This window comes from Nasonia vitripennis (assembly GCF_009193385.2).
Source record: "Nasonia vitripennis strain AsymCx chromosome 1 unlocalized genomic scaffold, Nvit_psr_1.1 chr1_random0005, whole genome shotgun sequence".
NCBI lineage: Eukaryota > Metazoa > Arthropoda > Insecta > Hymenoptera > Pteromalidae > Nasonia > Nasonia vitripennis.
Genome location: NW_022279591.1, coordinates 2,711,330 through 2,732,599, shown reverse-complemented (window position 1 = coordinate 2,732,599; position 21,270 = coordinate 2,711,330). Strand labels below are relative to the sequence as shown.

General features: G+C 36.7%; 1 protein-coding gene across 37 annotated transcripts in view; it reads left to right on the top strand.

Annotated features, from left to right (window-relative positions):
• Window positions 1–21,270, top strand: part of LOC100118566 (coiled-coil domain-containing protein AGAP005037) — a 1,551,999-nt gene that overhangs the window by 619,032 nt on the left and 911,697 nt on the right. For all 37 annotated transcript variants that reach the window (XR_004345134.1, XR_004345131.1, XR_004226356.2 and 34 more), the window contains one exon: window positions 7,604–7,766. Coding sequence is in view for 30 of the 37 variants with exons in the window: in XM_032601341.1 (XP_032457232.1) it covers window positions 7,604–7,766 (163 nt within the window). In the remaining 7 variants the exon portion in view is untranslated. The remainder of the gene's footprint in view (window positions 1–7,603; window positions 7,767–21,270) is intronic.

The following is a 21,270-nucleotide window of genomic DNA, read 5'->3' as shown; positions in this document are numbered from 1 at the left end:
GAAATTCGAGTGAAAAACATACACCTTTTTATCTGCTCATCATCTTTTACATGATCTCACATCGGTTTTCTGCAATAAATTATGTCACAATAAGACAGTTTTAAATCCCCACAGCCTGGCCTATTGCCTACAGCGGTCTCCCCGGAACTAATCTCTCACGCGCGTGTAACGTCTGGCATCCGTTGGATTGCCTCTTATCTCACAGATAGACAACAGGCCGTCATTGGTGACGGCAATCAACTATCCTCGTACTTACCGCTCAATACGGGAGTCCTTCAAGGATCAGTACTTGGTCCTCTACTCTTTGCGCTGTACATCAACGACATAAGCCTTTGTCTGGATACAGATGTTTCACATTTGATCTATGCGGATGACCTGCAAATCAGCTTGATTCCTTTTCCGTCAGAATGAGAGCTAATGCCGAGAGGATAAAGTGATGGGCTGAACAAAACAACCTTAAATTTAATGTCCTTAAAACCAAGGCGATCGTCCTGGGCTCGCCCTACTATATCAATGCTCTACCTACAATTGCTAACACATACATCAACAAAGGGGGGGGGGGGGTCGATTTTGAATCCTCTGTGCGCAGCCTAGGGGTTGTGCTTGATTCCAAACTATCATGGAAAGAGCATGTAAAACACACGTGTAAGCGTGCTCACACTCTTATGTTCAAGCTATACTTTTTTAGGAAAAGCACGAACCTTAGGCTGCGCAAACACCTTGTTCAGGCCCTACTGTTCCCGATCATTGATTACGGACGTTGGAAGTACTTTGCGGCCTGCTTCTTAAGAAAGCTGTTTAACACTGCCAAACCATCGTACTTAATTGTCTACTTCGACTTCCACGTCGCGCTCCGTCCTGTGAGGGGTGAAGCGATACCACTAGACATACCCCTTTTCTCGGCAGAGGCACTAAGGAATTCATTTCACATAAGCGCCGCATACCTGTGGAACTCATTACCCTCACAATTACGCGACATCATACCTATCAATCACTTCAAAAGCGAGGCTAAAAACAATTTTTTAGCCTCGAAAATTCATAATCATCCTCATAGTAAATCATGCATCTCATACAGTCTCATACATCAGCATCCTTAATCATAACTATAAACACACACACACATGCCTGCAAGCACACCTACACATAAATCTTTAATATAATTAATCAAACTGTAAATTTATCTATATACGAGTATATTGTACAGCAAATAAAAACCAATCTAATCGAAGTGTGCTCTCTTTCGCTGCTCTTCCGCTGCTAACCTGTAACATTGCTATAGTGCATTATGATGTATTAATGATAGGCTAGGGAGGTTATGACGAGTTAACAACGTTCCTCGTCATATGATTAAGAGTAGAATAATTCCTAAAAAAATGCTATAAGCGTACTGTTTAAAGAATTTATAAAATGTGCAAAAACTTAAGAAACACGTATTTATAGCGAGGAAAAATAGCTTTTTTCCCTCTCGGAGTTCGAACTTTTTCACATACGCTTGGAATGAATGATTGTCTACGCTAGTTTCTGGCGTAAAAATAAGTCAATTTCATGCCTGAGTTGTGAAAAAGTTTTTCCTTCTGCTGCTAAGAAATAGATTATAGCGCAGAGTTTCAAGTTATTATAACAAGATGTCGCTGAGAAAACCTTGAAAGATGCGATTTTTTAATATATTTCAAAGTTTTCTCGGCGACGAGGGAGAGGGCAACGATGTCTTGGTTTTGCAGGATTTATTATATTTATATAGATTTAAGTCATTTTTAACAGATTACTCGCACTATCGACTGAGTCAGTAAAAATTGACTTTGACACCTCTTAAGGGGTCTATCCTGGGTTAAATCCTGCAAAATAACAAAAAAATATTCGTCTCATAAATTTTATTTTTCATTTAAAACCAGGTAGTTTCAAAGATATTAAGGTCCAATTTTTTTCTCTTATTTTCTAAACTCTGTATAACTGAAAACTGCATCGATAGGATCTGAGATTTTATTTAATGAATTTTAATTAACTCAGGCGCTTTTTACCGATTCTTTTACCAATTCATGAAAAATAAGATTTTAAGTTATGCATGTGCGTTTTTTCATGGCGATTTTTGGATTACTAGCAATTTTAGACGCATCCTGCAAACTATCCTAACCATTACAACTCAAAAACTAATTGTTGCCCTTACGAACATAATGTGCAGAGATATTTGCAGAGAAGTTTGTCGACTGAGTAAAGCGAGTTTGCGCACTTGTATCAAAATATACTATTTTAACAATCCTTATTAAACAATCTCAAGTGAGATCTTCGGTCAAAACTTTATCAGTAAGTTTGCGTAAGGATTTTTGAAATTTTATTAAGAGATGAAATTCAGTTGGCAATAATCAAAAGACACTTTATTGATTGTGAAACCACTATAATATTCTCACTTGGAGTTTTCATGTCTGATACTTTAAAATCAAAATATTGCTCAAAATTTTTCGATTCATCTATTTTTGAATAAGGTCTTACTATTTAAAAAATAATTTTAAATAATAACAAACTTCATAAGAGTATTTAAGTCTATTAGAGCAATATACCTAACAGTAGAGATCTCATTCGAGATTTATCAATAGGGATTATGCAAAGTATATCATTTATTGTTATGTTTGTTTGAAACATCTATTCGATCATAAATTATGGCTTATTTGAAGAAATTTATATTGTTTATTATCAATTTAACTTTTCTTACTGAAATAACTCATGTGAGTCATCTTTATATGAAGAAAATTATTTCATAAGGATTTTCGTCACTTCATAATCACAAACACATGGCATTAAAAAAAAAGTGATATCTGCAGAAATAATTATTTGCAGTAAACCTTTCATCAGGACCAGACCTGCAGATTACATCTCGTAATATGCATGAATACATACAGCATTCGTCATTTTATATTCACAAACCCATAGATAAAAAAAAAGATCATATCTGCACCAAAAATTATTTGCAGCAATCCTTTAATCTGGACCAAATCTGCAAATTGCATCTCGTAATATGCATGAATACATACAGCATTCGTCATTTTATATTCACAAACCCATAGATAAAAAAAAGATCATATCTGCACCAAAAATTATTTGCAGCAATCCTTTAATCTGGACCAAATCTGCAAATTGCATCTTATAATATGCATGAATACATACAGCAGAGAGAGAGAGAGAGAGAGAGAGAGAGAGAGAGAGAGAGAGAGAGAGAGAGAGAGAGAGAGAGAGAGAGAGAGAGAGAGAGAGAGAGATTAGTTTTATTTTGCGTGTATTATATTGTACAATTGTAAGTTTACAGCATTACAAGTGAGAAAAGAAAAACAATAGATAACAAATTGAGGCATGTTTAGAATATGTATAGTGAGAGGTGGAATGAGCGAGAAAGTAGGTGTGTGCGTGTGCGTGGACTGTGAACGAGTTATGTGTTTTCGAGTTGAAAAAAGTGATCCTTAGCAACTTTTTTGAAAGTGACAGTGGATGAAGTGTTGATATGAAACGAGTTCCTCAGCGTCTCCGTCGCGAAAGCAGAAATTTCCAGAGGTGTCACCTCGCCCCTCACAGTCCGGAGTGTGACGCGGAAGTCAAAAAAGGCCAGTACGTATGATGGTACGACCGAGTTAAACATTTTACGTAGGAAACAAGCTATGAAGTACTTCCTGCGTCCGGCAGTGGTTAGCCACTGCAGCTCCCGCCTGTACGGAGAGATGTGCTCATCTCTCCTTACACCATAGATGTACCGAATTCTTGTATTCACGAGCCTCTGTAGATTTAAGTCGAGTTCCTGCGTCAGGTCACAGTATACAAGAGAACAGTAGTCGATGATCGGAAATAGGAGCGCTTGCACAAGATGCTTGCGCAACCTGAGATTGGTACTCTTTCTGACAAAGTAGAGCCTGTACATTAGCGAGTGAGCACGCTTACACACTTGTGCAACGTGCACCTTTCACGTAAGTTTAGAGTCAAGCACCAATCCCAGATTACGCACAGAGGATTCAAAGCTGACCTGGACACCCCCGATATTAATGAAAGTGTTAGCTGTTAAGTGAAGTAAATTTATGTAGTAAGGGGTGCTCAGGACAATTGATTTGGTTTTATTAACATTGAGTTTAAGCCTGTTTTGCGCAGCCCAGCCCATTATCCTCTCAGCATTAGAACTCATCTTGTTTGATAAAGAATCGAGCTCCTCGAGGTGGCATTGCCTGTAAATTTGTAAGTCATCCGCATAGATAAGATGGGAAACATCGGAATCAAGGCAGAAACCAATGTCGTTGATGTACAATACGAACAGCAAGGGACCTAAGACGGAGCCCTGCGGGACGCCGATGTTAAGACACCGCGGAGAGGAACGCTCGCTATTGTCACCAACAATGGCCTGCTCTCTCCTAGTGAGATAGGAGGAAAACCAGCGGATGACCTGCTTAGAGAAGTCGAAGGTGCATAGCTTTCTCAGGAGCCGGACGTGACATACAGTGTCAAACGCCTTGCTAAAGTCAAAGAGGAGGAGAAGTGTCACTTTCTTTTTGTTTATCCCGACCCTGACATCATCAGTTAGCTTAATTAGGCCAGACTGAGTGCTGTGGCCAGTGCGGAAGCCTGTTTGAAAGTTGTCTAGTAAGAGTCTTGATTCAAAGTATTGTGAGACTTGCCTGTGCACCAACTACTCCAGGGCCTTGGAGAGAAAGCAGAGAAGTGAAATCAGACGGTAGTCAGTCAGGGCTGTTGGTGAACTGACTTTATTGAGTGCACGCACAAGTGACATTTTCCAGGTAGATGGGAAACAGGGTTCGCTCAGAGACAGGTTGAAAATATGACTTAGTAGGGGAGCGAGAACTGGCAATACTTTTGAGATGACAACCGGAGGGATTCCGTCGCTTCCCTGGCCTGAGTGTCTAAGTGTGATACTGCAACCAACACATCCGATTCCGTTATGGTGCTGAACTCGAAATGCTCCGGGAGGTCAAGACTTTCCAGGGTGAGAAGATAATCCTCAACAGCAGGAGGTAACGGATCATTGGAGATCGGGCTGAAATGCTGGTTGAGTTCATCTGTGCTAAAACGAGATGGTGAAGTGGCCTTGGTGGCAGAAATTCCAAGTTTCTCCAGTTCTCTCCAGATCTCGGCAATATCAGTCAAGATTGACAGGCGTGAATAGTAATAATTCAGCCTGGCTTCCTCGACCTGTTTGTGAGCATTGTCTCTAGCTAGCCTATATATGCGGAGATCCGAATCGAGCCTGGAGTTCCTGTAAGAGTAAGTGTTAAGTACGTATCATGGAATCTGTACGTCGAGAGTGGCCGTGATAAGGTCATGTCCGCTGATGAAAGATGAGTTTGTCTTCCAGTATGACAGCAGGCGATACTGCTCGTCGATTAGACACAAGTTAAGCCAGGTATCAGAACCCTGTTTGTGGTGCGTGGCAGCATAGGGAACAGATGAAAGGGAGTTTTCATCAATGAAGGCCTTGATGAACTTGGCTTCTTCAGAAGAAGAAAGTTGGACAGAGTTGAAGTGTCCCATGATGACCTTCGTGGAATAGTTGTGCACGTGGGTTGTTAGTTGGTCTATGAAGTTAGGAAGCCTTGGACGAATGGAGCATGAGGTGGACGATACACAACCCTCACGAAGATAGGAGAGACTCCCTTTGCCGATACCTCACAGAAGAGATATTCAGGCTTGCCTGGATTGCCAGACCATTCACCGTCAGATGATGAAATAACGCTAACTGTCAGAGATTTGTGTATGTAGAGGGCCACACCTCCTCCGTTTCTGTTTCTGCCTCGTCTGTACAGTAGGTAGTCGTCCAGTGAAGGGATGGACGTTACCTTGTCGCTCAACCAGGTCTCAGTAACAGCTATTACGTGGAATGGAGAGCGAGTGGATAAGAAAAGCAGGATCATCTTAATGTGACCCGTAAGCGAGTTCGCACTAAAATGACAGACTCGTAGACCTTCGGACAGAGATACCTTAGAACCAGATGAAGACGTGGCAGATGAGCTTGATGGTGGGTGTGGTGGAATGATGTGTGTGTGTTGTAGCCTCAGTGTTGGACGATGTTGGCAGCGGGCGGAAACCGGGCTAAACAAGTCTCCAGCTCGGCGTCGGTGTTGATGATGGTAGCACGCTCGCTGTCATCGTTACAGCGCATGTAGAGTCTCCCTTCTCTGACGAGCGTTCGGCAGCCCTGCCTCTTCTTGGCCTCCAGCCTAGCCCTTATACGCAGCTTATAGGGCGTTTACAGCTGCTGCATGGCTGAAAAGGCACTTCCACAGTCTTCGTCTTAGTTAACTCGCAGCTTCTTTTCCAAAATGTAGCGCAGGTGCAGACTTAAAGGCGCCTCAATGTGTCCGATTTTTTTCACGAAGTGTCTTCTCGTGGGTTCGGAGATGGCCCGTTGCCGGTTACTTTTAAGTTTCGTCGGAGTGAACTTCCTTTAATAATATTACTGGACGATAGCTTGTGTTTTAATACTTTGATCTGGTCTGGCGATTGGCAAAGTAACTGACTGTTCGGTTACTCTGGAAAAACTGACTGCCCAGTACCCTTTACTTTCAAGCTTTTTTTTCGATTCTCGTTTTAATAGAGCTGTGATAGTTGATATCATGAACATGTTATTTTATTATCTCCAGTTTTAGGAAATCGACATCATAACTAGCTCTCCTGCTGCTTTTTGTTGGTTTCAATACGGTCCTTTCGCGTTTCAATCTTAAGTTACCCGCGTTGTGATTTCCATGCTGTAGCTGATGTTCCCCACATATTTTATTTGAATGATCTATCGCTGTTGATGGATGTTGCCATAATAATTTAATCACTTATTGACTTGTTTTCTTTATATCTTATTTTTAATATCCCGTATCGACTTTTTCTAAAAACTACCATTTTCACGGGTAATCGGCACACATGCGCACTTGCTAGAGATTTTTTATTCTTGTTCCTATGTTTGTCAAATGGAGCTGTATTGGAAAAGTACTGCTTCTTTTTCTTGCTTATAATTGCTCCAATGGCGGTGATCGTATGTGTAAAAAATGTATGTATATTCTTATTTTGATTGGTGTTGTATTTAAACGCTTAATGGGATCTGGTGACTTCAAACAAATACTTTCTTTAGTACGTCACAGTAATCGAACAAAAATAATGGAATCATATGTAAAAAAAAGTATACGATGGTCATTTTTTATAAAATGATCATTAAATGAGAATTTGAGATTACAAAATAAAAAATATGAATTTAAAAATTGACTTTTTTATGTAAGAGAAAGTAAAAATATAACAAAATTCAAATTAGGAAATAATGTTAAAAGAATCCCACAAGAATTTATTTATACTAATGATTTGATCATGGATATTTTTTGACACAAAATTGATGAGAAATGGGATCTTGCCTTGTTGCACAAAAAATATTTAGGAATTTTCTCGATCATCCTGTTTATAATTACTATTTATGATTTTGCACATTCCTATTAGGTCAACATTTAATTGCGAGATACCTGAATCACATTGTTTACAAAATGCATGAAGAGCATTGCATGGAAAAATGATTTAAAGTCTTACTTCATGTGCATTAGGTTGTATCATACTTGCTACTTAATACTTAATTTGGTTGCAGAATACTAAAAATTCAAACTCTGGTAGTGGTTATTACTTAAGTGGTAGCAGCACATTGCCACGAAGTGGAGCCTTGATACATTCTTATAGTCCAGCGGCAATTGTACTTCCCGGATCATCATCAGTAGTTGCTTCTGGCCAATCAAAGTCGGTGGGAAATTCAGGTAAGATATATATGAGGATAATAAAATGTATTTTTATTAAAAAAAAGATGTTTCCTAAATTGTTTATATTAAACCTTGTGAGCTTTATGCATCTCTTATATGAATCCATTCTCAAAAATTTGTATCATTGTATTATGATTTCGACTCGTAATACCTTGTACAAGCTTCACAGCGTAAAATTAGTTATCAGAAATTTCAAAATTGTACGACTGTATTTTGATGTCTAAGTGGCAGAAGGACCTATCTCGGCCGCGACTTAAGGGGATGCCGGACTCAGAAAACGTTTTCGTTGAGGTCCGCGCTTTCTGTGTTTTCGCCGTTACCGGCAGAGAAATCTTACAAACTAAAAAGAATTGGGCTGTGGAGCCCTTTATGTCATATTCTGATACTAATAATGAATTTGATTAGTAGCTATAGATGGCACTGATCAGACATATCTACATTGAACGAAGTACGCAAAACCACAATATATTTGACTCATTCAACAATATTCATTCGTATATACTTATAGACCGTTTATATTATTTCCATAAACAATTGGTAAACAATTTTATTTTTCTAATTGCAAAAATGCGGATTTTCTTATCCTGCAGAAAAATCATGCAATGACTTATTGATTTTTTATTCATTGCATTTTATTAACTTATTATTAAAATTTACAATAATAATAAGTAATAAAAACACCATAATTTATATGGGACATAAACATTTTACACATATGTGAACTATATCGGTGCCAGTAGTTACACTGAATACTTGTTCGTTTATATGTGTGTACTATACGTACACTGACACTAATTTTATGTGTACTGTTCATACACTGATAGTAATTTACTTCTACTGTAGGTACACTGGTATTATATCTATACACTGAACCTATACTGAAAGTAATATATATATATATATATATATATATATATATATATATATATATATATATATATATATATATATATATATATATGTATGTGAGTGTGTGTGTGTATGTGTATGTGTATGTGTGTGTATGTGCATGTGTGTGTGTATATATACTGGCAGTATGTGTAACAATAGCTTTCAGGACTGATCTATATGTTTTTGGTCCGTTCAAGCACCTCACATAAGGGTTTCCAAATCAAAATAAAGCAACATAACTTCAAGATCTAAGGTTATATAGTTGTCATTGGTCTATTTTTTCTAATGTTATGCCTATTATTTAAATGCTAATATTTGATACTTGATGCTTGCTAATCTATCTACACTGTCAGTGTACTACGCTTACATTATCACAAATATTTGATGTACTGTACGTACACCAATAGTTACGTATACATTATTTATATACACACTGACTACAATATATTGCATACTGTACGTACACTAGTTGTATAAATTTTAATACTTATAGTATAAAAGTATGAATCTACCATACATAATTAATTAATTTTTTTTACAATGATACATTATCGCCACAAGGTGGATATATACTGACTTTTTCAAAAAATTGCATAAAGTTATTACGTCTTGCTAGTTGTTATTGAAAAATCGTTGCCAATTCATTGGCACGTGGCTTCCTCCACCCTTGTTATTTCTCACCTCTCACTGAATTTTAAAAAATAAAATGAAATTGAAATATACTATATCTAGACTATTTTCAGTTAAAAAGATCCAACTAATATCAACAAATAATAAATAATTACATTCGTGACAAATAGCAACGACCACGCAGAGCCTTATAATAGTCGCGGTGTACGATAACTTATCCTTTGTCTCTGAAAGTGACAATGCAATTGCATTTCGTCATTTACATTTATTTTTTCTATATCGCCAGTAGGATTTTGTATCAATAGAACTATAACAGTATCTAATATTGTCTTTGATATCAACAGTATCTTTAGCGCTTTATATTATAATTATAATATACTATCAATATAAAACAACTTTCATATTTTTTTATAAAATAATAACTTTTGCAAAAGACTAGTGCATGTCTACAAATGTATTAAAATTTCGTGAAACATACATTAGTGATTATTCACAATTACTAGACAATTGACCTACCGGTCGCAAGAAAATAAAATATAAATTTCCTTTTGGTCTATAAATTAAGTTATACATCCATTTGATGATGCGTTTTTATCACAAATATAGAAAATAAATCTTACATTGTTTTAAAAGTACAGATTTCATGGAATATTTTATTTAACAAATAATATTTGAGGAGCCACCATACCTTTTGCATAGATATACTAACAACGTTAAATTTGTTAGTTCTTCGCTCTTAACTTCTGGAAAATTGGTTACTTTTCTGATACTCAAAAAATTTCAACTGTGCACAGAAGCAAGCTGAATAGCATTCGTCAACAGGATCCAAGAAAAAATCCTGAGGAAAAATTTTTTTTACTATTAAGCTTTCCCGGCCTATCAAAACAATTGACGATCTGATCCAACCCTCAACTGACCGGTCGCGATAGCGCACTTATAATTATTTCTTCTCCAGAAATCCCTTTGAGTAATGCTATCGAGCTCGCATCCACGCATAGGTAGTGATAAAAATTATTGATTATAATTTTTTGAGAATCAAAAAAGTAGCTAATTTTCTAGAAGTTGGGAGCAAAGTATATTTATATAAAAGGTATGGTGGCTCCTTAATAGTTTTCAATAGTAAATTTCCTTTCACTGCAAACTCAAAGTACGCTAAGCAATCAAGGTCATTCTTGAACATAAATTTTTTCTTTAGCAGTCACCAAGATACGTATCGTATAATGTCGAGTATTTGCAATTGAATTTTACAATAACGACTAATTTTTAAGACTAATATTAAAATATAATGTTGAATTATAAATATGTGAAAAAATCGAGTACCTTTTATGTAGCTTTCTTTACGAAGCAAAAAAGATTTAACTGTAATACGCGTACATTAACATGTACAATACAAAGCCTTCAAAAGTTAAGCAAGCCGCGGTACACTTGATGCAAGCTGTTAAAAACTTAACTCGAGGTTTGACCAAGTTATAACATTTTGGAGCACTTGATAAGAAATAAAATAAATTAAGGAAATGCTCTATCACTTTCTTTTTAACATAAAGAACAGTCTCTTAATATTATCCCCCTGAAAATAATCCTAATAGGCTGAGCAATCCAATCCTATGTTTCATGTAACTTCATGAGAGAATACAAACTTCCTTGCATTCTATAACCTTGAAACAGCTAGCAGACTTCTCTTTCAAAGGTTACATCTCAACGGTGGTAGCTGCGTTATCCTGGTTGTAACGCTGATCCAGGTCTGGCATCTCTCTTATTTTTCCTTTGGTCTCTCATAGCACCTGAAAACATCATACAATCATAAGAAAAATAGTAATGGATTGTATTGTATTGTAACCATACTCGTCTTGTACCATTGTCAGCTAATTTTCATTCTTCCATCTGTAACTGAAATCCTGGGTGACGCTGTTAGCTGATTCCAAACTCTGTAAACACACATGGTGAAATTAGAAAGGAATCGACCTTTTAATAGAGAAGAGATACATACTTCAAAGTTGAATCTCAGTTTCAGTTCCTTGGAAAAAGGGCAGCACACATCTTCAGCAACGTTCATCATGAAGTATAACTATGTAACAGCAATTTCAGCTAGATAGTACTCCAACACATCTGCAGGGTCCAATAGTAGTATCAACCGTAGTTCTAAACATTGAAAACCCAGCAAGAAAGAGACACTTTTGCAGACTTTAGCTGTAATTAGCAGCTGCTCTAAACGCTGCTTGTTCAGACAGGAAGATATAGCAGGGGCTCAGACCGCGCTGCCGGCAGCACAACTGACAATTCGTCAACAGACATGAATATTTTTGTTACTGAATGTAGCACTGATCTCACCTAAATGCAACGCTGTCAAGTCTTTTGTCAAGCGGACCTAACCTAAAAAGCTTATATCGTCGACAACATGAACTATCCGTTGTATGTGGAGTCGCCCATGAATGTCTTGTCCAGCGTCCAGCCGCCGACTCCAACAACACTTTTTCGTCCAACTTGATGAGGCGTACATGTCGAACATTCACGTAACAATGCTTCTTTCTCCTCTAATGTACTACCGACCCGTAGTCTCCGGCTCCGCATACCCGGCGAGAGCGAACACGATATGATGTGAAGATTACGGCAACTTACTCTACACCACACCGCCAGGCGCGATATTGAATTAGGTTAGGGCGGTTCGGCAGCAGCATACATGCACGAAGAAAAGGTATCACTGTAAAGTGCAGTACTCAACAAACGAGCACCTTGATACCCAGTGCTCGGTACAGCGATCTGCAATCAACGTTTGCTTTGTGCACGGAGGTTAAAATCTATACCACTGAACGCTGTCACCAGTCTCACCATGCATGTAACGACTTATGCTGCGCCGTGAAAGGCAAGTGTAACCACACATTACAGTAACTGTATGTTAAAGACACAATTTTTATTGTGAATGATATTGCATTGCATTATGTACTATATTAATCAAGACCATATATATGTTTTATACATTATAAAATTTAAGTAAAAAAATATTGTGTACATTTAGATTATGAATGCTAAGAAAAGGCCCTTTCTTCTGCTCCAACGCCCCTTTCCGTGAGATGTAACCAAATAATTATTTTTTCATCTCTCCGAATCGATGTTATATCTGTTCTATTGATTCAACTATTATGAATATTGTATTGACAGAACTTCATTGCTTAACTATAGGTTGCACTGTATTGAAATCGCAAATACTCCATTACGTGTGACTGTACGTTACACTATATTTTATCGAAAATACTTTATTTTATGTAACTGTACATTAGACTACATTGTATCACGATTAATTTATCGCGTGCAACTGTTCGCTACACTATATTTAATCGCAAATACTTAGTTCTGTTACTATACGCTACTAAACAATTTTTTTACGATATTTTTATGAACACAATTATTTAAAAATAAGTATAGAAGTCAATAAGAACGTAGTGATGTCACTAAACGCGACAATACTTGTCATGCCATAGAGCACTAGTATCGAATTGTACTATATTATAGCTTGACCTGACGTAATTTGTTGCCGTTAATACTATATTACAATTATAGTAGATTACGATTCAAGTGTCGCATGTGGCATTTTCTGGCACGGCGAGTTAAGCGTCCGCCGTGTAATAAAATGACAACTTAGGTTGCGAGTATCGTACACTATTTTATAGCGTCTGCGTGCCCTAAGCAGTCCTGACTGCACCGTGGGTTTAAAGCGCGGTGCAATAAAGAACTACTCAGGTCACGGAGATATAGACGCGACATAAACGCGGACTTAGGTCACGCAGTGCTATAAAATAGTTTACGATACTCGCAACCTAAGTTGGCATTTTTTTACACGGCGTTCCGGTATCGGCGCTAACTACGCGCCGTGTAATAAAATGCCACTTAGGTCACACGTATCGTAATGTACTACATAGTGTGTAAGTGCCTCAAATTAATAATATTATCTAATGCAATTTATTGTCTTGGAAACGTAGATAGTTGATCATCTACGATCAATTTGACAAAATGTTCCCTCATTTTTAGCACGTTCGAAGAATAATTTACAGTAAATGTATTGATTCCTGATACAATATCAACAACTATCGCAGCAGAATAAATGCCGCAACTGCAACCATCAGGTTGTTGCATACTCATTTTCGAACGTACTATTTTTGTTGCATTAGGAAATCGCTTATTTAAATTTTTTTTTCACGTGCAATCTTCCTCCTGTGTGTGCTATGAGACTATCATAGATCTTAATAATATTACCGTCATAATAGGCCACACGCCAGTGATCATGGCACGAGCCAATTATTGCTGTGCCTTTGGTTAATGCAATTGGCTGAGCAAGACGCTCGTACGGTTCATACATCACACTTTGCATTTCATATAAGTTTTGGCTTTTTTGTACTAAACGTATAAATGCATCTAATAAAGCATCATTCAATTTGGAATGAACGGGTAAAACATTTATCTCAACTTGGTTTATGGTTATATCCCTATGTTCTATAAACATTAGTGTTGATGCATTATCACTCTCTGACCAAATATAATTTCTGTCGTGATTGACAAATTGCATTTCGTTATCATTGTGCATTTTCTTTGACGATACCTTTCTTCTTAAAATACCTTTTCTTTTGTTTACACCTGTTTTACTTTGGTTTTGAGCACTATCTATCACGTCTTCTTTTTTAATGTTTTTACATTTTACTAGTATTGTAGGATTTAATAAATCATTTTCTGCCTTAGCTTTAATCTTGGACTCTTTTGCTTTTAAAATATATGCAGGGTCTCTTATAAGCATACTTCGGTTATAATGACTATCCAGAATTTCAGGTAACATACATTCTATATAAAATCAAAGTAACGAAGGTTCCATATTTTTATTCCAAAAAATATCATTCTTTTCAATTCGAGTATGTATAATACTCTTTGGTGTCCATAGAGCAAATATACAGTACATCCTTCCAGTTATATGTAACTGGCCTTGTACTTGATAATAAAAATGATGATTTTGATTTAGCTCATAACCAGATCTCTTATTTTGTTTAAGAATAGTTTTCAAGTTTTTAATACGCACTATTGCTTCTTCTGTTGTTAAACCTGCAGCTTGAAGAGAAGTTTTTATTTCTACAACACCATCTTTCTCTATTAAACCGTCAGGGGTGCAAGCAAGATAAGGATATATGGGATCAATGTGCAAGCCACATTTAGAAATTTTTATATTTACTGTCGTATAGCATCTGTTTCGTGGTCTAATCCATACTGCATATCTACTGACCTCTCAGTTGATGGATACAGAATACTTTTCACTCTTGCTGCACAACTAGTACTTTCTTGGCTACGAATGATATGGCCAAAATGTGAAGCTGTCAATAATTCCTTTCTAAGAGATATCCAATCCATTGATTTGTATTGATCTCGTGTACTCATTTCAATAGTTTCACGATTTAACTGTTGTTCCCTTAATTTTTTTAAATGACTTTCACGTAATATACGCATGACTTTTATCAGTTTTTTGAGAATTTTTACCGTAATGTTTGTCTGTAGATCTTCTACCAAAGTTTCTTTTTCGACCTTCTAACGCTTTTTTCTGATGAGTCGCCGCTACTTTAGCTTGACGCTTGTAATCCAAATTTGCTACAAGAGGCATACATGTGCATAAACTACACTGAGAAATTTCTAGGTGTTATGGCGGATAACTGCTGCATACACTCTAGTTAAGTATGAACTGTATAGTCCAAAATTTATTCTTTTTCCTCCTATTTCAACGCAGACAATATTGTTAAATGATTCAGCTATATTATTTGATAACTTATGCAATAGACTCTCGATAAAATTGCTCATGTCTTTTATGGCTTCTTCAATTTTTTGATACATTCCAGTTTTTCTTAAATAAGGTACATAATTAGCTTCTCTTTCGTTTAAAGGTTTGTTATTTTCAAAACATTGATAAGCTCTTCCCTTACAATTGTTGTGTTCTCCAAATATATGACTTGGAATATTCAAAATGTCCAATCGCAAAGCTTCTATTTTTAACTTAACATCCCTTTGTTCCTCTTTTCTACAATCGACAGATTCTTCGACTAATTTGCGTATTGTATATATGTTATCTTTTATTTTCTTACAAAGAGTTGTAAAATTCTTGATTTTTTGACTACCTCTAGGTTGTGTTGTTTTTGATACGATTGTTAATTTCTACATAAATTACGCTGCAAATGATTGTAACATCTAATCCTGGTAGGAACAAAATTATATTCACGTTATTGTCGACAATATTTTTGTATACGTTGCTGTCTCCATCTGTAACAATCACTTCATATATAAGGCCGTGTGTTGCGATACTACATTTGAATCGTTCCAAAATTGCATCACTTCCCATGGCTGTGGATGGAGCATTGCAACTCCAGTTTTTGTAGCATTTGTGTTCTGCTTGTTTCTTATTATTTCTCAGAGCCCAGTCACATTTTGAACAACTTTTGTTTCATACACCAACAAATAAAACTTTACCAGTACGCGCACCAATGATTACTCCAAGTTCAGAAAGCGAATTATAATTTGAACCATAGCTATGGGTCATCCAACTGCCATCGATTACTACCATGATCCATTGTATTCCATTATGAACTTGATTATTTACAATCGCAATCTTTTTTTCTTCTTCGCCTGCTAATATCATGCTCTCATTTGCGCAATCTTTAAGTATATCTAGTATTATTTGTTGATTCTTACGGTAAGTCTGATCAGTTGAGAAGTCATACAATTGACGTTGAATGATGCTTATAACTCAGCAAATTGTGTATGACCGTTTCCATTATTTATTGTTCCCAAAACAGCTGCCTTATTAATTTCCATTTTTTTTTCGAAATTTCTGGACTTTCAGGACATATAAACTTTTTATAATTACATTTTCTGCAACTATAATAAAATTTAGTCATAAGCCCAAAACGTCGACGAGTAACACATTTTAAACGAAAATCACATTTCAATACATTCGTATGTTCATTAGTTATTTTTATAAGTTCACTAGAAAAATAGTCAACTATTTCACGTACTGTGTCTAAATCTTGTACTTGATCTATGCAATCATTGCTATTCGAATTTAATAGACAGTGTTTCTCCTGCGGATGATTTATAACATTCGAAGATTTGCTTACGACTTCATGGAAATCTTTTTTTGAATCTTCATCTTCTTTCATTACTTTATCTTCGATTAGAATAAATTCCAATACTTCGCCATCGATTTCTTCATCCCCTACCGTATTCATATTTCTTTCACAACATTGATGTGTATTTGAAATATTAGATACATGTATATCTACTTTGACTTTGAAATTGTTGGAGACTTTCGCTTTCCAGAATCTTTTTTAATTTTGGATAAGTCAAGAAATTATCATTAACATTTTCTGACCCGAATATATGGTTAACCTCAATATCAACATTTTCCGCTGCAGAATTTGAATTATTCACTATCTGAAAGTTACTTTCTTTTTCGTTTGATTCAACAAAATTAATTTTTGTTTCACCACGATTGGGACTAACTGTTACAGAACCTGAACCATCTTTAGTTACATTATCGAAATTTTCACTTTTCTCTAGGGACCTACTATTTCCAATAACTATGCTATTATTATCTTTTACTGTTTCAGAATCTGCGGACTGTTCTTGACATTCTATTTCGAATTCTTCTTTGCTAAGCTTCTTATCCGATGTCGTAAGTGCTGCTATTTTCTGTCGCCTAAATAGTACCAAATATAAATGAAAACCGACATAAAAGTTATTTCAATTTTTCTTAATATTAATGCTTTATCCATCATTGTCGAAAATTACTTTACACCGAGAAAAAAGTTTTAAATATTAAATTTTACAATGTACTAACTCTCAAATTCTCGAGTCTTTTATACCATACTCTATTTTCTTTCTGATTGACTGTCTATTAAAATTCGTTTGCCAAATTTATTAAGACTGAGAAAATTATTGATGCTGATTAATATAATATGTTGTATTTCGTCACTATAAAATATTTTTTATTCCCCGAAATAGTATACCGTTGCTGTATTAATTGGAAGAATAATAATATACTTACTTCAAGCGAAATGTCTTCTTCTTCGACAGCCTTTTAGTGGAGGGCCATCCTTTTCAAGTGGCGCGGGAGCGCCACGAAGGCGAGTTTGAGAAGCAGACGACGCCGCGGCGCCCGTGACACTATTTACTTCTATATTGGTATCTCGAATTTTCAATTAAGGAAATAAATTATTTATCATTCATGTACCCAGCTAATTTTGATAAATGTTTATACTGGTATGCCAAACTATGATTTTAAACCAAAATATCAGCAATAAACCAGCTTTAACATAATAAACAAATATGCAGGTGAACAAAAATGCTGAAATCACTTGCTTAATTTTTCTTCAGCCCAAAAAGTGGTAAGACCGTTAAGTTAGCTGCGTGCAGTTTTACCGAGTGGTTAGACTGTGAATTTGGCCGCACAAGCTATTGAACCTACATTGTCTGCTACTCTGCTTGAATTATAAATGTGTGCTCCGTAGTATTCGGTGTTTTGGTGTAAAAATCTTTCAAGGAAGGTGTCTAGATAAATAGGGTGGCTGATGACGACGTCTAGGTGGTGCGCTCCGTGGTTTTTGGTGTTTAGGTAAATAAATCATACGAGGACGGCATCTACCCTGGTAAAAAATAACTTATTAAATTCGATTCGAAAGATAATAGGGTTTAATTGAATTTCTTAATCGGAAATTATCGAATTAAAGCCTATTTAATCGATTAAAATCTATTTAATCTGATTATAAGTTTTAGTCGGTCTTAATCGGATTTAAACAGTTGTGTTTTTAAATAAAATGTTATATTTGTTGAAAAATACAACTGATTGAATCCGATTAAAACCGACTAAAAGTTATAATCAGATTAAATAGATTTTAATCGAAGGTGTCTAGATAAATAGGGTGGCTGATGACGACGTCTAGGTGGTGCGCTCCGTGGTTTTTGGTGTTTAGGTAAATAAATCATACGAGGACGGCGTCTAGGTGTACAGGGTGGCCGATAACGAGTTCTGGGTAGTTCGCGCCGTGGTTCTTTGGTGTCTAGGCGTAGAAATAATTCGAGGGTGGTGTATATCAGAACAATCAGTGATCTCATGTTAGTGATAAAAATGTTACAAAAAAGCTTTGATCTAAAGGTGCTAAATATGCTTATATTTTATTTCTACGACGTCGAATATGAAATACTCAAAAAAATTTACTAAAAAGGATTGAAATCTCTAAAAAAAATTAACTTTTAAAAAAGTAAAAAGTTAGGCAAGTTTGATATATTTCGCAACAAAATTACAGATTGAAAAGTACTAAGATCAATCAAACAAAGTCAAGTTTATTATATTTAATCGTGATGAAGCAAGGAACAACTCTCAAGATAATTACTACGTAACTTGCCATGCCCGTTTCATTGTACTTATGGTGTTTGTATGACGTTCTAATACATAAAACGAAATTTTAGTTGTTCACCAATAAACAAAATTAAACGGGCATGGCAAGTTACGTAGTAATTATCTTGAGAGTTGTTCCTTGCTTCATCACGATTAAATATAATAAACTTGACTTTGTTTGATTGATCTTAGTACTTTTCAATCTGTAATTTTGTTGCGAAATATATCAAACTTGCCTAACTTTTTACTTTTTTAAAAGTTAATTTTTTTTAGAGATCCATTTTTCTTCTTCTTCGTCGATGTCCCCATTTGCAATTAGAAAACCACGTTGTTCACAGTACTGACTCTGATAATTCCGTATTGTACGTATTTGATTGTATGACAACAACAGACGTAAATTATTTAAGTTCTCGTGCGAATACGAAACACATCAAACTTGAATGTTTCGCACATCAAGTTTAATTCGGGATCGAATGTGAAAGCAATGTTCAGCGTTGCAGGACTATACTATCTAAAGGTTTAACAGTTCTGACTATTCTCTTGTTGGTGGCGCCAGTAAAATGTGAACTGGAAAATATGATGCGCATTAGGTGCGCAGAAGTTCAAAAGTAGGCATAACCTTCGGTACATGATGCCTCCTTCTTTGTCATGTTGTACAATCCTTGAAATATGTGTGTTTATAATTATAAGCATCATAATTTCAGTGCCAGTAAATGATATCTCCAGACCGTTGTTTATATTCATTGATACACAACGGGGATATCGACATTTCTTGTACTATTGATAGCTGCATGTAGAGAGAGTCTAGGACATGTCAGGGACAGATGACTTAGCCTTCACTCACATCTTCTACGTTCTATCCTCTGGAAGATAGCCCCAAAGGTGTGCAGATAATATCGTCTCATACGTTATTTTAAAAGCACTAGAGTACACTTACCCATGTTCTTATTAATTAAAGTATGATTCATATACTAAAGTATAACAGGTCTTAGACAAATTTATTTTATTCTCGTGCACTAAAAATGGCGTAAAAAAAGATTTTTTTTTAATTGTGCTAGTCTTCGTAAGATCCAACGGTATGACTAAGTAAACTATACGTTGTTGAAATTTCACATATAATCTATTGGCAAATTTTTATTATTGCCGATATAGCATGCACGGTCTAAAACATAAAAAGAAAGTCTACGAAATGTAAGTTGCGGATGACTCGCCCGTCACTCACATCTCCTAGGTACACTTCATTCTACTCATATAAACAAACGATAGTGATATTCGCGAATCGCAAACCATTATAAAATGGTACTTAATAGATCCAGAAACTCAAGTGGCATATGATTTTTAGAGCGAGTGCGATGTATCTGGAAAATAGCATGAACAGAGAGGGAGGGAGAGAGAGGGAGGGAGAGAGTATAGGAGCTACGAGTAACAGATGACGCCTTCATCACTCATATCTCCAAGGTCCATCGCTACCTCTTCATCCGGCTCAAACGCTCTCGACGACGCATCCAACAAGTGGTTCAACGCGCCCTTACGGTATTCGATTTCAAAGTTCCATTGCTGCAACTCTAAAGCCCAACGCGCTAACCTACCCGACGGATCGCGTGAATTCTGTAGGCATTTTAGAGTGGAGTGATCCGTAATCACGCGAAATTTATAGCCCTCTAAATACGGACGAAGTTTTTTAATCGCCCAAACTACGCCGAGCGCTTCTTTCTCGGTCACAGTGTAATTTCTCTCCGCCGGCGTGAGCACTCGACTCACGTAGAGAATCGGGTGCCCCTTTCTCAATAGCTTCACTAGCGGGATTTTTAACTCTAAATCCCGGCTGATAAAACGCGAATACCACCCTACCATCACCAAAAATCTACGCAACTGTTTTACGTTTTTCGGCGCAGGATAATCCAGCACCGGCGCTACCTTCTCTGGATCCGGCCTTAGTCCGTCCCGATCGAGCACGAATCCGAGGTACTGGATTTTCTCGCAGAAAAACTGACACTTCTTCTTGTTAACGACTAACCCCGCCTCCTTCAACTTACTAAATACCCTATCGGTCCACTCTACATGCTCCTCAAACGTCTCGATAGCGATCACTAAGTCGTCAAAAAAACTGAACACGTGCGGCTCGTATTCCGGCCCGAATAACGCGTCGAGCAATCGCTGCAGCGTCATCGGCGCGTTGACTAGACCGAACGGCATCCGCGTGAATTGCCACAGCCCCGAGCATGGCAACGCGAACGCCGTATACTTCCAGCTTACCTTGGCGAGCGGAATCTGATAATACGCTTGACGTAAATCAATCTTCGATAAGTAACGCGCCCTTGTTGAGTCCATGCTCTTCATTGGATACGCATCTCTTTACGTAATCTTGTTTAGATCGCGAAAATCTATGCAAAACCGAAACGTACCGTCGGCCTTCCGAACCATAACCGGCGCGTTAGTGTAATCGCCCGTAGATCTCTCTATAAACCCCTCGAAATATAATCTCTCTACTTCCTCGACCATTAATTGCATGATTTTAGGCAAGCGCCGTCTTCAGCGATGACGAATCGGCCGCGAATCCGTGAC